This window comes from Thermobia domestica, chromosome 18 (assembly GCF_964235325.1).
Source record: "Thermobia domestica chromosome 18, izTheDome1.hap1.1, whole genome shotgun sequence".
Lineage (NCBI taxonomy): Eukaryota > Metazoa > Arthropoda > Insecta > Zygentoma > Lepismatidae > Thermobia > Thermobia domestica.
In genome coordinates, this window is record NC_137471.1 from 165,837,404 (window position 1) to 165,856,154 (window position 18,751).

Sequence of the window (18,751 nt, forward strand, 5' to 3'; positions counted from 1 at the left end):
TATGAGTTTAGTAAGTTTAGTAGCGATCTATATTCCAGAGGATCTAGAATGTAGATGAAAATACTGTGCACGAGAGATCATGTGATCACTATGTCAGGAGTAGTGTTAGATCAGGAACGGATTGGTTTTGGTAATGGGTGAATGAAGCCTGTAGTGGAGGCAGTGATACAATTGTTAAAAGCAATTTCTGTCTGAGCGGCTATGGATGTTAATATTGGAAGAGATCAGGTAATGTCGGAAATTATTAGAAATATATTGGAATGGGAGGGGAATAGGACGACCTGGTAGGACATACATGAATGTCATTGTGACACATAAAGATTTGTAATAAATAGTTATGATTAGATGTTCTGGAATATTAGATGGAGAGTCAATACTATACCATGTGTATACCAGTTAAAAAGTGACATTAGTGATAGTTTGTTGATATTTACTAGGGATATAGTTATGAAGAGACTCGAAGTGTGGGAAGAGAAATTTAATATGAAAGTGAAGAAAAGATTAATTGAAAAGGGAAGGCGGTTAGGGTGGAAGTCAAATCAGGAGGAGGACATTGACAAAAAGGTGGTAGTAATAGGTGATGTGACGTTGTCGGATGATGAGAAGAAAGTGTTAAGTTTAGGCTATAAGTTTAAAGTGAAAGAACAAAGATTGGACGCAGAAGAGGTTATATACTCGGTAGAGCAAGCCATAGTTCAAGTTCAGGACAAGGAGATAAGGGATAAGATAAGGAGAAACGCTAAGGTGATTGTGGAAAGGAACATAAAGAAGCCAAAGGGGCACCTTTCAAAACACGAGTACAGTGTGTTGAAGGATATAAAGAAACGAAAAGACATATGTGTGCAACAAGCGGACAAAGGTGGTGCCAATGTGGTGATGGAAAAACAATGATACAAAGAAACATTGAATGATATCTGTGATGATACTTACGAGGTGATAGGTGAAAGATCTGTGTGTGAGGAAATTAAAGAAAAAGTTTTAGTATCACTAACAAAAGCAGGTTTTGAAAGAGGTCTTAATAAAGAAAGTAGGATACCGGTAATGAAAGGTTTTCCAAAAGTTCATAAGGAGGATGTAAAACTGAGACCAGTATTAGATTGCCGAGGAAATATATTTGAACCATTGGAGGAGGAGTTAAAGAAGGTTGTGGAAATGTTAAGGAGCCAACAAGACAATAGCAGTGTGAAAAACTCGGTTGAGTTAAGAAGAAGGTTGTAGGAAGTAGGACAGAGCAAAGCTGAAAATATCATTTTCAGTGTCGATGTGAAGGCTATGTTTTCAAGTCTAAGAAGAAACAACATTGTTAAAGTCATCACTGAATTGATGAAGGATAGGAAGATCAATGGTTGGAGTGGAGAAGGACTGAAGGAGGCCCTGAAGACTATATGGAATAACAGTTATTGTGTTATAGGTGATAATTTATTGAAAATCAAGGAAGGACTAAGCATAGGTTCCAGGTTGAGTCCAGTGCTAGCAGAAATTACTATGAACGACTGGGAGAAGAAAGTAAGGATGAAAGGAAGTGACAGATTAGTGTTTTTTCCTAGATATGTTGACGATTGCTTGGGGATTTGGAAAGGAACTGTAAGGCAATTGGAAAAGTTTGTAAAGAAATTGAGGATATAGAGAAAGGCATACAACTGGAGCTAGAAGTAGATAAGGAAGAGGCTATAGTTTTCCTGGATATGAGAATAAGGTGGAAACAAGGAGTGATATACACAGAATGGTATCAAAAAAAGTTGCGCGTCGGGAAACTATTGCCACGCCCGAAGTGATGTAGATTACTCGACCAAGAGGAATTTCATCATTAACATGGAGAATAGAATTAAGCAAATAACCAGTGAAGGAGACAAGGCGGAACAGAGTATACAGTCATTCCATAAGCAGGTGGAGAATAATGGATACGATAGAAAGAGGCTAAAATACAGAAGGAGATGGGAGAAGATAAACGAAGAAAGAGAAATAAGCCGAGAAGGAGAGCAAAGTGAAGGAGGAATGGAAGAAAGAAGAAAAATGTGGTGGGGGATAGAAAGTTTGGGAGAAGAAACAGAAATCATTAAAAGAATGCTTAAGAAGTTGGGGACATCTCAACTTACAGAAAAGGGAGTAAGAGGCTTCTGGATGTAATAAGGGAAAAAAGAAGGAAGAAGACAGAAGAAGAACAAGGGGTAATGATGGAGAAAAAAAGGACTGATTTTTAAAATTCAGTGCGGCGAGTGTGATATGTGTTATATTGGGGAAACTGGAAAGAGACTAAGAGAGCGAATAAGACAACATAAGGATGACGTTAGGCTAGAAAGGAACAAAAATGCGGTCTACAAACACGTAAGGGCACGGGACATTCAGTTAATTGGAATGAAGTAAAATTTTAGGCCAAGAAGAAAGAAGCATAGTTAGGAAATGGAAGGAGGCACGGTTTATAGAAATGGAGGGTAATAAAGCTACGAACTGGAACTCAGGACTGATCATCGACCAACAGTGTAATAGGTTGTTGGAAAAACTTAAAGTATAAGATATGAATACATATATCTATTATAATGTGGTATATATATTGATTGTCTCACACGTGTTTATGTATTTATTAGTCCATATTAGTTATCTCTATATACGTGTGTGTATATATATATGTATGTTATAGTATATATATTTATATATAGATATATATGTGGTTATATAGTATACGAGTATATACTAGGGAAAGGCAAAACCGATTTTTATAAAAACCGGAAACCGGCTTCTAAAAAAAACAGAAATTCGAAAAACCGACATTTCGGTTTTTCACCGGAACCGGTTTCGGTTTTTTTCCAAAACCGACATTTCGGTTTTTCACCGAAACCGGTTCCGGTTTTTCTCCAAAACCGGTTCGTTTTTTCGCCGAAACAAGTTTCGGTTTTCTTTAAAAACTCGGTTAGGTTTTCACCGGAACCGGTTCGTTTTTTGCCAAAACCGGTTCGGTGTTTTGCCGAAACCGGTTTCGGTTTTTTCGGGAATCTTTTTCGTTTTTTCCCAAAAACCGGTTCGGTCTCTTTCTCCAAGCCCGGTTTCTGTTTTCTCCAAAAGCGGTTCGGATTTCTAAAGAAAAACGGTTCGGATTTAAGCGAAACTGGTCTCAAGTTTCTTCAAACCCAGTTTCGTTTCTCACCAGAGTGGAGTTTCGTTGTTCACCGTGAACCGGATCCGTTTACAACAAAAGCAGTTTTTTTTAAAGATATTGGTTTTAAAGCTTTTTCTGTGTTCTTCAAGTTATGTTAAAAGGCCATGCTTTAAAAAGGCATGAAGTTTGAAATCAGTGTTACTACGAATATAATCCAACCCGCGGATAGAGATAGACGTTATGTATGCTAGCTTTAGCCTTCAGTTCACTGATCAGGAATATTAATTGCACTACCTAAAATAAATATACACTTAATATTCTATATATATATATATATATATATATATATATATATATATATATATATATATATATATATATATATATATATATATATATATATAAATTTATTTATTAGACAGTATATACATGAATATGTTACTTCAAGTTATCGGGTAAAGAGAAAGATAAAATGCAGTATATGTTGGTTTGAGTTGGCTTCCGCCAAGTAATTCATTTAAAAAAAAATATATATAAGAATGTTTTCAACTAAGAGTTGAAATGACGGAGGCAAGTACAGTTTGAAGGAAGTTTGACAGAGATATTTCCTTTCACCAACTTCTACAGGGTTTTCAAACCGACACCGACAACGTTTGGGAGATGAGACGAATAGTAGACCAACCTGGGTGCACAAATGCTTCCTTTCGGAGTTATAGGCTGCCGAAAACATGAAAAAATGAACTTTAGAGGTCCATAGCTCCTAAGCTATGGGACGTCCTGTAGTGGGGTCAAGACTTCACTTAGGAACTAATATGTAGCCTATCAAAATATCCATGTTTCAGAATCCTGGGGCATTTCCGCAACAATTTTTATAGAGGTAAATGGTGAGTACTTGAACTTATATGCTTGTAGCCAAACTCCCTCTATAAAAAATATTGGTTGAGTACCTTAGGATTCTGAAACGTGCATTTCTGCATAGGGCACATATTAGTGCCTAAGTAAAGTCTTGACCCGACAACGGTAAGTCCCATAGTTTAGGACCTATGGACCTTTAAAGTTCATTTTTTCATGTTTTCGGTAGCCTATAACTCCGAAAGGAAGCATTTGTGCACCCAGGTTGATCTATACTTTTCGTCTCATCTTTGTGTCAGGAATCACCTCCCAAACGTTATCGATGTTGTTTTGAAACACCCTATATATTTAGAAGAAACACCAAAAAAGTATTTCACCAAAGATGACATTTTCGTAGTAGCTAGTAGGCAGGAAAATTAATTATATTCGCTTTGCAGATGCCATGGCAAATAAAGTAGTGATGGTACCGAGACCAAGACTTTTATATACCGAGACGAGACAGAGACCGAGATAGGCCTCTATAAATCGAGACGAGACTTAGGTCAGTCTCGGAAAATCGGTCTCGTCTCGAATATTGATAGCTATTAAAATTGCTTTTACTTAAAATTTGTTTCGTTGCTGCTAGATAATATGGGAACAGTTGACTCATGTACAGTAGCGTATTTAGGAGTGGTTACCGGACTCAACCCCCTCCCGAAAAAAATTTGTGATAATTTCTTCGCATTACACTTACAACACAAATATTTTTACCCGTTCCTCAAGCCTCTCTCGAAACAAAATCCACTGCTGATGTAAATAGAATATTTCTCTCTCTCTCTCTCTCTCTCTCTCTCTCTCTCTCTCTCTCTCTCTCTCTCTCTATATATATATATATATATATATATATATATATATATATATATATATATATATATATTCTTTCCTAATGCAAGCGTTGCTTGCATTGTTTGTCAACAACATTTTGGCAAGTACATCGCTTTTTCTTGGAAATTTTTTGCCCAAGACCGACGCATGGTTGAGTGCTGGGAGAGGGATGAATTCTTGCCTTTCGCTGTTGTTCTAGCAACACTAAAAAGGAGATTTCACTCACAGAGCTTATGAATAAATGGAGGGAGAGGAGGGAAGATCACCTATGAGATTATCAGTAATACTAGAGTTTTTGGACTGTGTTTGTTGTTCGTCTGGCAAGTAGGCAGCTGTACATTCAGAAAAGTTCGCTTTCTCCTAAGGAGACACCTATTTCTTGAATTCTGCCCCAGGCGACACATTTGCGCTTGTTCGTTGCACAGCACCATCTGGAAGGCAGAATTGAGGGGGGAAGGGGTTGTTTCGTTATTTCCCAGTTCTTTCAAAGTGATCTTTTATCATTAACATATAGATATTTGAAATTAAGTTAGCAAGTTTTCCATCCTTATGTTCTTCTTTCATGTAGTGGCGGATCGCGGACATAACCTCACCGAACATAAGTTCACCTATATTAATGCAAAAGCGGACAAAAGTTAAAAGGACATAAGCTCACTGTAAATATTCCGGTACATCATCTCTATATTGATTTTAGAAAGGCTTACGACCCGGTTAGAAGAGAAGCATTGTACGACATTCATACATAATTTGAAATACCGAAGAAGCTAATTAGATTAATTAAGATATGTTTAAATGAATAACAAAGTAAAGTCCGGGTAGGAAAATTTATATCCATGAGCTTTCACGTCGAGAATGGCCTGAAACAAGGAGATGCGTTGTCGCCATTATTATTCAACTTTGCAATATAGCAACCAGAGCATAGAGTTAAATGGAATTCACTAGGTTATGCCGTGTGATGATGTAAATTTAATAGGGGATGATAGGAAAACAGTAGAAGGAAATGCAGAGGTCCTATTAAACGCTTACAGGGTCATAAGTTTAGAAGTAAATGCAGAGAAAACTAAATACATGGAAGTTGGTCAGGATCGTAATACTGCAACATATGGATGCGTAAAAATATGGAGTAATACTTTTGATAAAGTGAATACTTTCAAATATCTGGGATCAATATTAACAGACGAAAACCATATTCACGAATAAATTAAATGTCGATTAAAAGCAGGGAATTCGTGTTATTATTCAAATCAATATCTCTTGTCGTCGCGAATTCTGTATATATTACTTTGGGTAATGGGCAAATAGAGGCGCGAAAATTGAATTTGGAATAAACTTTATCGTTTACGGGAAAAGTACGCAAATATGCAAAAATTTACTTAAAAAAAACACTATGTGTGAGTTTTTATTATATTTTTCAATAGTATTTAGTAAGACCTTTAGAAGAAGCCTATACTCGCCTTGTGGAAATATACTATAAGCGAACTACGGGTAATCAAATTTGGACCAAGTTGATATTTTAAATATAAAAGCCTAATAAGAGGCTGCTTATCACATAAGACAGATGATCGAGTGGTAAACGCAGTTGTACTGCATGCCAAAGGTCTTGGGATCGAACTCTATTCCCCCCTTACGAATTGCTTGTAAAGATAAAAAAAAAACCAATCGTTTAGAGGTTCTAGTAAAAGTGAAAACTTGACTAGACAATCACGACAGCTCGTCAAACTGAACGAAACGCAGTCTTGAGAATTTGTACTGTTAAGTCCAAACGATGTGAAGCGCTTAGATGGGAATTACAAGCTACTACTAGCAAAGTCCTACTACGTTGAACATCGGTTCAATGGAAAATACGAATTCTTCATTGCTCAAGAAACCAACGATGCAAATTATGGTGATTATAACCAGAAAATAAAACAGATGTGGGTTTATTTGCAAACAAAAACTTAAAATATTGTATTGTGCAAGTTCCGTCAACGATCCAGGTAAACCTCACCAAAAAATAAATAAATAAATAAATAAATACGGTGAATTTCTCTAAAAGTGAGGTAAACTTTTAAGGTTACACACATGTAATTTGAACCTCTCATTTAAAATAAACGAATACGTATTTCAGCGTTCTTTAATTTTAGCTACGTAGAAGGGATCAAAAAAAATTCAGAATGGTTCGCTAAGATATCCTCCATACGTGGTGTCGTGGAGCCATTTGCTAGTACCTTAATCCTTCTTTATGCGTTTAAATTTGCTGCTCATATTATCTCTTAACCTACATGCTCTTAAACAAGTAGAAAGAAAGTACGAAATAAATTACAAAACTATTTAGAAGCTTCAAAACCGGTTTTATTTGTCTGCAAATTGTAGAGTTTTGTGTTGAAAAATACAAGAGTTGCATTATTTTGTTTTTAAATGTTTATATATACTGTTGGCACACTTTAGAAGTTTATTAGGAAGATACATACGTAATAGATATATACTTCAATTCAAACTTTCTAGATCTAGAATCAAAGCAAGATAAAAGAACCTCTCAAACGTTGACATTTACAAAATTTGTGAATTCGAAATACATAAAGTTTCTAGAACTCGAAATAAATCAAGTTTCTTCATTACAAAGAAATGAAGTTGGTATTTCATTTTATGAAAAAGTTTCTTTCTAAATATTAATGCTGTACTATGTAATTACTTATTTTATTTTCAAAAATACTTGATAATTATACACTAGTAGTGTCCAGCAACCAGCTTTCTTAATAAATTTTACAATCACTCACGAAGATACAATATGAAGCTCTGAAAGTCATTTTTAGACAACTGAGCTTTTGTCCTAAAAATGCACTAATAATGAAAACAAGAACTGCTTCTTTACATATACAAATGTTTTTGTTTGCATGCAAATTTATGATCACAAGCCTGGGAATGTCATTATTTGAAATAATGTATAAATTACATATACTTGCCAAAATACACCAAAAGAGAAAACTGAAATACATCTCACAGATTCATGGATATATCATACCTCTATTCTTCTTAACGACATTAGATCAAAAATAGCAAAAGCGCCTCTCCTCTGTTACAAGTTTCAGTAAGAATGCAACAATACTAATATTACTCTTATCTTACTTCATAATCCACTAACGTACCGTATATGCGGAGAAATAATAAAGCCCTATGCAAATATTTCAATGCATCACATACATCAATAGAACCAATTACTACACTTGTGTTTACTTACGCAACGAAAAAAAAGATGCTGCTGTTCTCCCCCTGAGCTTAAACCAAAGTTTGAGATATAAGCTCCCTAAACTTATATTAATATCTGCAGGTGAAGCAGTTGCCATCCACCAATACTAGTCAAACAAAAAAATATTCGACTGAAGTTCCTGGAATCACCATGAATTTTTAAGCAAGTCATGGTAATTTTTGAAGCCGATGTTCGTTAAGTTTCCACCATTCAAGGCTGTTGCCACTTTGCGAAAGACACTGATCTGATTTAGAAAGACTAAGCTCATCTCTTACATTAGGACTTTTTGAACACGGTGGAAATATTCCAAGCAAATAGTCTAATGCTGATGACCCACCGGACGATTGCTGTGATAAATCATCTTCTGATCCTTCAGATTCTACGAGCATATCATGAACCAATCTATGGATCTTTGTTTGCATTTTAAAATTCAGAAATGGTAATGATTTGTACTTGGGGTCCAAGAATGTTGCTAAGAGGTAACATTTCAGAACACTATTTGACAAAAAATCTGATGATTCAGAATCGGGTAATGCATCGAGCTGAAGACGCTTTCCTAAGTCAACTGATATTGAAGATTTCAAGTTCTTAACAATATCAGAATCTGAAGGACATTCCTTCAGGTGGTTAGAAATAAGACCATAGCCTAATGGTAAAGCAAAAGAAATGGAACACTTTTGATCACACATAACTGTTGTAGTCATTTGTAGTGGCTTCAGTACTCGAACGATATCTTCCATGATTTGCCATGTCTTCAGTTATTTGTAAATTCCTTGCATCCATAGTTTTAGTGACATTTCTATCAGAGAACACTGCAATTATTGCTTCTCTTTGTTCCAGCAACCGTTCGATCATCGAATATACACTGTTCCAGCGAGTCTTTGTATATTGAAGGCGATGCTTTGGTAACTTCAGAATTTCTTTTTTTTTTTTTTTTTTTTTTAAAGCGCGACTGAAGCAGTGGTGCTATGTTTGAAGTGCCCTACCACTTTGCTACAGATTGAAATTATATTTGTTACCTTGCTTTTCTCTAAACTGGTCAGTATGGATCGCTGGAATGTATGTGCCAAACATGATACATTGTAAACCGGCAACAAACGTTTACAGTATCATATTCGATGCATTGTCGTAAACTAATGCAACTACTTTGTCTTTGATGCACCATTCCTCCATACACAGTTTAATAGCATTAGCTACATTTTCAGCTGTATGTCGTTCTTCTAGTTCAATTGTCTTGAGAACAAAATCTTCTGTACAGAAGTTCTTATACAGAGCATGACATGTCACTGTAATGTAAGAATCTGTTGCTCGAGACGTCCATATATCTGTCGTTAAAGCCACTACTTCTGCTTCCTGTAGCCTCTGTTGTACTTGCTCTTTCAGTTCAGAATAAAAAAGCTGCAAGCGTCTCCATAGTGTCCGCCTAGACGGTACACTATAATTTGGTTCAAGAAAGGACATTAACTCCCGAAACCCTTTCCTGGGAGTAGATCTGTTACTATCATGTTTGCAATCCTTTTCGCAATCTGTTCTTCATGTTCTGGTGTGCACGGCCGGCTATTTTTAAGATACTTTACTATTGATCTTTGTTCATACGTTCGCTTTTTATTGTGTGTTTGAGGAACTCTAATTACATCATCACGCGTTTCGTCATTGGTGACAGTTTCACAGGAAACTTTCACAGTAGTATCTTCTGACATATTTGTGGCCTCAACACAGTCTGATGGTCCAGGAGAATCTTCAGAACTATCCGAATAGGAAGCTTCCACAAAGGTACTGTTAAAAAAGAAAATGACACAATATTATGTTTAAGAAAAATCACAATGTAATTTTATGAACAAATTAAATATAAACTTATTTTAAAGACAAAAGCAAAGAAATTATGAACTTGTTTCAGTGTATTACTATTTGACTCATTAAGCCAATAAGTGGGTATGCATGCAACAGTTGTTCTGACAAATATGCCTCAGGAGACTTGTTCGTACTTCCGCTGTCTTGAAATTATGGTGGTGGGAAACTGGATGGCGTTCTGGTAACCAGCATCCTTGTAGTAAGTTATCAGAGAAGGAAAAATATCTTCCATAGAAAAAGAGATTCCATTCCATCTCGCCTAACGATTTATCAGTCACTGATATCTTCAAGAGAAGAATGTCAGCTATTTTAGGTGAGATGGGAATTCACATCTTGCCTAATCCCTTCTCGCCTAAAATGGCGGTAAGATACAAGGAGGGAATTTCTGCACTAAAGAGAGAATTCCTCTACTAGCATTTTAACCAGATATTTTAATCAATATTTTCAATTTCTGTCAACTACAGTATAAATATTTAATAAGTACTATACAACAAAAAAGCATGGGGGGGGGGACGATGAAGTGGGTGTAGTTCACTTTTGGTTGGTTTTGGGAAAACTAGAAGGTGCTTAGCAGACAGGAACTAATCAGAAACAGGATAGAAATATACAGGATAGAAATATACAGAAATATACAGTGTTTCAAAACAACACTGACAACGTTTGGGTGCAGATTCCTGACACCAAGATAAGACAAAAAGTATAGACCAACCTGGCTTTACAAATACTTCCTTTCGGTACTATGACCAGCCAAAAATCTGTCGGAAGATGAAAAAAAAGCCATAAATCGAGAACAAAATGTCGGATCGAAGTTGGGAGAAAGGGAATGTTTATTATTTTTAGCCGTAGTTTCCATTAATACACAACCCGATATGGTACAGGGCGGGGACAAGGGTCACCCCAAAGAAATTGAAGAAATCCTGGGATATTTTATTTAACGTTGAGTATAATGACATACGATGAAACTAACTGAAACTTAAGACGATGTTTCAACTAACAAAAGTCTTAGAACGTGGTCCAAGTTACAAGAACCTCGTTAGAATTCGAAAAAGGAAAGATAAGTATACTTGATTGATCTACTTTGTCTCAGTACAGAATTAGCTATCGAGGAAGAACTGAAATTATATGAAATCCAAAACTTTTAAATATCATGTCTTCTAGACTAATGAAGACAGAGAAATCACTCACGGCTATGTGGGTAGCATACGGGACTTTGGCATAGGAGACCCAGCTCCGATTCCCGGCAGGAACGCACGGTTTGAATCTCACGTTAATTCGTAGCTCCATAGCTCATATAGCTTTGCTACCGAAGGAATTCTAAACTCAAATCCGATCCAATAATACAGACAGGTAATAGATGGAAGCTAATTATTGGAAAATAATTCGTGAAATGAGAATGTAAGTGAAAACAGATAATCCCGAGAAAACTCACTGGTATGATGGTATCCACCACGAACTTTTATAACCTGGGATCGAATGAGATCCATCTCGCACCAGAAGTAAGCGCTCTATCACTAAGCCATCGTGACCCTACTTTGGAGAAAGCACTATGATTCTGACCGAAGTGTCGGTCTAGAAAATATTGTGCGTGATAAACCAATATAACTTACTAGAAATACAAACAGTCAGAATGGGGAACTTCTTTCGTTCGGGTCGAATGATTTTCGATAAGTACCTCGCATATGATAAATAATACAAAATAGCAGCAACGTGAGAACAGCAGCCAACAGTTCTGTTCACGAAAACCGAAATTGTTCCAATATTGGACGGAAACAGTGATGAGGATTAATTTCTTTCTATTCATTCTTTATTTGATCATATTAAACACACATATACAGTAATACCATCGAAACAAACTAAACACATGAATAGCTATTAACAACAGGCATATAATTAATCAACTGTTACCCCCCCCCAAAAAAACAAGAACAATTACTAAAGAAAGATCTATATGTATCACAGAATTGCAGATAAAGCTATTGTCCAAATGTTAATAATTTCTTTACACGTGCTCTTACTAATACTATATTAATATTTTCTTCAATACTTCATTCTTGTTTAGTGCTATTCTGATTATACTTATGGAGATTTGTTTATATGGAGAGATATGGAGAAAAAAGATTTCATTTTCTCAAGAGATTAAAAAAACGAAATGTATATTGAGTGTAGGTGAAGTAGGAAGTGTCGAAGTAGGTGAAGTAATATGTCGATTGGTTATCGTGACAATAATATAGTGATTTTCTACTATATACTCTTTCAACTTGAATAAATAGGTTTAAAGTTAATCAAAACGTAAAAACTTTGACGTAAAAAATATTCTAAAATGTTTTATAGGATACGATTATCCTTATAAATCAATAATTAGGAATCGCGGTTAATATATACAGTGGCGTATTTACGATTTTGTTTCGGGGGGCTTTGCCTGAAAATGTGAAAATTCTGCAAGATATTACATATACTTTATTACAGCAAGTAAGATTTCGGGGCGGCGGCTTAAGCCTGGAAGTCCCCCTAAATACGCCACTGTATATATATATATATATATATTTCACTTTTCAAAATATTTGTATTTGTAAATAAACATGTTTACAATATGCTATAGCAACTACTAATAGTGCAACACAGACACTGTAAAACAAAATCCCACAACTTTTGGATCTAAATATCCAATATATTTCAATCAAAAATTTTCTTGTATGCCTTACATATAACTAACTAACTAACTCTATGGCGTATGGAACCCGGAGGTTCAATGCCGAGTACACAAAAGCTCTCCATTGACTTTTATCCTTAGCCAATTGAATCCAATTGAACCCAAACTATCTCTAAACTCAGTATGATGTGCTCATTCCGTAAAAAATACGAAAACTCAATTTAGAGGCCGTTCAAAAATTTTGTGATCCCTGATCTGAAAACTAATTATTAGCCAAGATCTCAAACTTTTGATCATTTTTTGGGATAATCCCTAAAAGTCATGTACGCGTAAACTGCAACGACTTTTAATTACTTAGTTTCATATATATATGCGTGCAACAGGAGTGCAATTGTGACAAAATGTGTGGGAAATGTGCAGAAACTTCCAAGGGTGCAAGTTGTGCACATTTCTCACACGTTTTGTACACGCTTCTCACTCCTTCTGTTGCAAAAATATATAAATGTAAAAGAAGTGATCAAAAGTTGCAGTTTACGCATACAATTTTTTTGCAGTGCAGTACAGCATTTCAATAATAGCGCATTGTTTATTGTTGCTATTAGCGTAGATATGTTTGATGGTTGCCATAATTAACGCTGATGAACAAGGCTAAACTGTCCGCATGAAGGGATATAGCAGCGCTACTATTATCAACCTACAGTCCTAAACATTTATTACGATCGGGAAAAATCAGAATGTGTAATAATAATAATAATAATAATAATAATAATAATAATAATAATAATAATAATAATAATAATAATAATAATAATAGTAGTAGTAGTAGTAGTATTAGTAGTTGTAGTAGGAAAAATTTAATGAAAAGAATGTTTTTTGTATATGATTATATTCAAAGTTCCGGACATAAATGTAACGCGTTACTTGTCTTGCTTTCGAAGTAGGGTAACAGTTACTTTTCTAGGGGAAGTAGCGTTCGCTTACTGTTAACGATATGCAGTAAGGGAAAGTAAAGTAACTTATAGCGCGTTACATTTTTACAAGTAATTTACCCAACACTACCTCAAAGCCTCAACAAGTCTTCGATGGGTACCTGAAACAAGCTTTCGGAAAACTGATTCCATGCTATTTTCCAAAAGTAGATGGGACAAATGCATTCACATGAGAGTGTTTCATGCATAGTGTAAATAAAATTTTGTGAGAATAGCATTCTATAATAAAATGAGCCTTGTAACTATTTGAATGACCCTCGTCTTTGTTCCCCTCACAACTGATTATATATATGCCCAAACACACACTCACACATACACATTGACGATTTCAGAAGAGTCTCCCCGGAGAAACTGAATAAGCAACGAGTGTAAGTAGTACAGTACTACTAAAATACTGGTTTTCCAGAGGTTAAGCCCAATCAGAAAAATGCCGACGGAAATTTCGTCGTTCTGGTGCAGTATCCTCAGGCCACACCATGAAATCACTGCTCACACAATATTAAACACCAGTAGTTTAAGCAGTAACGCCCGCTTGGTTTTTCCAGGGAGGGAGGCTGACATACAAGCAAAATTGCAAATACAAGCCCCTTGAAACACACAATAAGTTCTACTGCATGTAAAACAATTACTTACGCTCATGGCGTAAGTTTACTACAGTAATGTGTGTGAATAAGGAAATTTGTTTTGATATGTATTTTGAGGAATCGAACCAATTTTGATAATCCAGGGGGCAATGTCCTCCTTGACTCCCGTTGCAGGTGGGCATGAAAGTAAGGATATAATTTTTTGGTAAGGTATACGCGCAACTGTTTTCAAACATATAATGTTACCCATCATCCCCATATATGCTTCTTCTTTCGTAAAATTAAAGTAGCATGTTGACCTAACTTCTGGCCCACTTTTCCCCCCACCCCCTAACTAACAAAAACTATGAAGCCACCACTGACCATTGTACTTTAACACAGAAGGATAGCATGAAGCCCCCTAACTAACAAAAACTATGAAGCCGCCACTGTGCACTTTAACACAGAGGGATAACCCAAAGTGAGATTGAATATGCTTTTATGACACTTAAAATCATAAAAACTTACATCTAAAACTTATAACTTATAGGTCTGTCTTTGATTGAAAAAATAGTTTTTGTTTGATCGAAATCGGTTCAGAAATAGCTGAATTATAAGAAGATAAAGTTTTAGGTTTTTATGACATTTAAAAATCATAAATAAATTTTCAAAGTAAAAAGCAGCAAAACCTGTGCGCAGGTGGACTTGAGAGGACTTACGCCTTTCTCTTATTTGTTTGTTTGGTTTGCTTTTGGCTGCCTCTCAGGCTCCTTTTTCTGTTTGTTTCTCTTTCTGCTGCTGCTTCTCTTGTGCCTCCGTTTCTCTTTCTGCTGCTGCTTCTGCTGCTGCTTCTGTTGTGCCTTCGTTTTCTTTTCCCGACTAGCGCTAGTCTCCATTCACGTCAACTCACTCTGATTTGCTGCTTATAGATGAGAGAGTGAAAATCCTTCTTCTGGCTTGGAGGCGACTCGAACTTGCGACGTCCACGCCGATAACTACTTACAGCTGGCCAGACTGCAAGCGAGCGAGCTCGGCTAACACTACGCTCAAGAAATCAAGTGAAAATTAGTCCTTATATACGAACAAATACTTCTACAAGCAACGCCATCTATTAGCAAAGTGATAAACTACATGATATACAGCACTATCTACTGAGTAACTGAGTAACTTCTTAAAATGTCCACCTAGCTAGTAAATATAGCTAAAGCATCAATGTTCAAAAAAAGAAAAAAATGTCAGTGTTGCCAACTCACTTGCCCAATATTATAGTGTTTACCCAAAATATTTTTAATAGGGTAGTCTTACGTCCCCATAGTTATAATGTGCTAACTCATCAAATAAAAAAGTTGGCAAATTTCTGAAAAAAAATTGAGTTGGTATACACTGCAAAAAATAAAATTCATAAATTTGAAAAATAAAAAATACTAGCATAATCTACATAAAATTCTAAGACTTTTTTAAAGAATAACATTTTTCCGAAAACTCAAAAATAAACCCGTAAAAAATTCCCGAAATTTTGATTTTTTCTAAAATTCTCTGTAACTTCACCGAATGTTAACCGATTTTCAAAATTCAAACGACATTCGACAGAGAAATAAATTTGCCATCTTTTGACTGTATTGTGGGTTGCATACCTCTAAGGATACTATTCTGAATTTGTTATATCTCCGTTGTTTATTAACCGATTTTCAAAATTTAAACGACAATCAATAGACAAATAAATTTCCTATCTATCGAATGTCTTATAAGTTGCATAACTCTAAGGATATAATTAGAAAAACTCAAATAAATCTCTTATTTATACATGTATCTTTAAAATTCGAATGACATTCAAAAGTACTGCTTCTCCTTATGCATTGTGTATGTTTAAAGATTTCAGTTTTATGGCTTTATAACCATAAAACACTTAGAACATACTTAAAATTACAAGTTCGGATACTGATAATGGAATCTTCTGTTAATCTCGTTCTCTATAGGAAACAATGACTTCTTAAACTCTGTCCACTGATCGTAATTCAAGCTGAATAGACAACCGTTAATATCAAAAACAACTTGAACTTCGGTTTGCACATTTTTCACAATTACATTGAAGTTGTTAGTCAGTATAAACTTCTTTTGAGGATCCATTCTAATCACACCATTTTTTGGTTCTGACAACATATTTTTGTTCATTTTCATTCATTTTTGGATTTACATACAGAACTCAACAGTTGGATAGTTTTCTTTTAGACCAGTGTATTTGATTTTTATTCCATCTTTAACGATCTCATCAATCATTTTATCTGTTAAGTGTTTTGTAAATCTAGGTGGAAGAAATATCTTAAACTCTTCACATTCAACTAAAATGCTCTTCCCAAACTTAGTTTTAATCTTCTCTATTTTCACAATCTTATATTCTGTATTTAATTCTAATTCTCTTAATCCAATAACTTGTTTTTGCTCAAGACTTCCAAGCTTGTTTAAAAGTTCAATGTGACTCGCCATCGTATTTATTATATAGAAAATCAAAAATATTTAATCATTTTCGTCAATTTCGTTTGATGGAAAAACTTCCATAAAACAATCGTTAATGAAAACAGTTTGAGGGTATCTTTTCGATACCCTTATGCCCGTTGATATTTTGCTAACTAACTAAAACTCTTCTACTACTTTCTCATTCTTAGGATCATATGTAAAGTTCTTTCGCCCAATTAAAATCGCATAACAAATAGTATTAGCAGCCACAACTTCAGCAAAGTCTACAACAATCTTAATGTTTGTTCTTTCATTTACTGATACATTCTTCCTCTTACTACAATTAATCACATACATTGGTCTGTTGTCTATAAACTCTTTAGGGTCATAGTACATTTCGGTGTTGCCACATGTTATTCTCTTAAATGCAGTATAATCTTCATACATCTTGAAATAATCCTTGTTAGCAATATCTAAGTTTCTTGATTCTTTTGGAAATACCTCATTCCTCCCATTCTTAAGATAGATATTCTTCACCTTACAATGATCAAACTTACTTGCATCTGCTGTTTGTTTGCCACTTCTATCAGTTTGGAACATTACAACTACGAAATCAGGCATATCAAATTGTCTAGAATTAAATTGAGTAGTAACATCAAACTCCAAGAAAGAACCTACAACAGTCTTCTGAACACATTGATAAGTATGGAATGAAAACATGATTTTGGGTTCTTTAAGAATATTCAATTTTAACTTGTTTTCGTAATTAGACTCATATTCAACAATAGGCATTCTTATCTCCATACTTTTTATTGTTATTTTTCCATCGTGAGGAGCTGCTCCCGATCCAGTCCATTTGTACAAGACATCGTTATTGTTGTTAGCTTTTGTAAATGTTATTCTCAATCCGCCTTTCCACATAACCTCTTTATAATCACTTAAGAAGCCTGGAATTAATCTCAATGGATACAAAACACTAAAGTTCTTTCTTAGACCAAGTTTATCATCTGTTTCAAATCCTGCTTGTTTTAAATATTCAACTTCTGGCTTGGAAATCTTTAATGTTCCGACAGCTGTAGATGTAATTCCAGGTAGCTCGATTTTATCTATAACAACTCCATGCTTTCTAACCTCAATTTGAGAAAAGAAGAATGGGAAGAAGTTATCTACAAGTTTTATAGTATCGTTTGCACCAAATGTTCCTCCAGCTGATGCACCAACAACTTCAAAAGTCATATGACAATCTGCTTTGTGTGGGTGTATAAAACCATCCCCCACGTTGAAATCGAACTCAATATCTTTGTTAGCTTCATTCAAATTATTAAATGTTCTTGTGTTAGCTTTAAAACTCTGTAACTCATAACTCTCAATATCCATTTATTATAAAGAAAATCTTGAAACAGCGCTTTATGGTAAACACCATCAAGCTATATAAATATTAGCATTGTCGTAAAGTCGACCGAGGAAAAATTTTCTGAAACTTATAACCCCCATCCCAACTTAACCTTAGCATTCATAGCAGTACCAACCCCAAAAGCAGCTAATCGTTCACCAATTGGCGCATCACTACTAAATGCTCTTTTCCATGCTTTAGTTTCCAGTTCCTTATCTGCAATATGTCTCGACTCTGTATCTTTATTGTCTCTGTAGTATATATCGTGTTCTTTACAGGCCTCATCTAATGGGTTAATACCTTCATCACCTCTTTCTAACCTTTCTTGAAGCTTCGTAAAAGGCCCACAAAATCTGAAGCCAGGTATATGTAACTCTGGTATCCCCTTCATGTTTAAGATCTTATTCATTAGTCCTTTTCCAAGCTTCTCATCATTCCAGAATCGTGGTGGTAACGTATTTAAGATCTTAATCAAATAACCTATACCTTTTGGATCATTAGGAATAAACTGTGAAAGCTTATTATTAATCATACTCACTATACCTACTTTCTCATTGTAAAAGTTATGATTACCAGCCCTTTCTTCTCCATCTATTAACCGATCAATTAACTTTCTCACATCATCCATCCATCCATATTCTTTAGGTATCTCTGTATATTGTTTAATTCCTTCACCACTCCTTTTAGGCGTCGTGTTCTTTTTAGGAGTTGGGGGTAAAGTTGGTTTAATATAATTATCCCAAATAGGCTTGATAATATTAATGTACTTTGAACCTCTACTAGATGCTACCTTTTTATCTCGATTATATTTTTGG

At 35.1% G+C, this 18,751-nt stretch overlaps 1 protein-coding gene across 1 annotated transcript; it reads left to right on the forward strand.

The window, feature by feature from the left end:
* The first annotated feature begins 1,272 nt into the window (after nucleotides 1-1,272).
* Nucleotides 1,273-1,626, forward strand: LOC145675361 (uncharacterized). The gene has a single exon (XM_081745762.1). The coding sequence runs from the start codon at nucleotides 1,273-1,275 to the stop codon at nucleotides 1,624-1,626; it is 354 nt and encodes a 117-aa protein (XP_081601888.1).
* Nucleotides 1,627-18,751: the final 17,125 nt, after the last annotated feature.

Excerpts from the sequence above, each read along its gene's own strand:
- LOC145675361 (XM_081745762.1), top strand. The coding sequence starts at position 1,273 with ATGTTTTCAAGTCTAAGAAGAAACAACATTGTTAAAGTCATCACTGAA.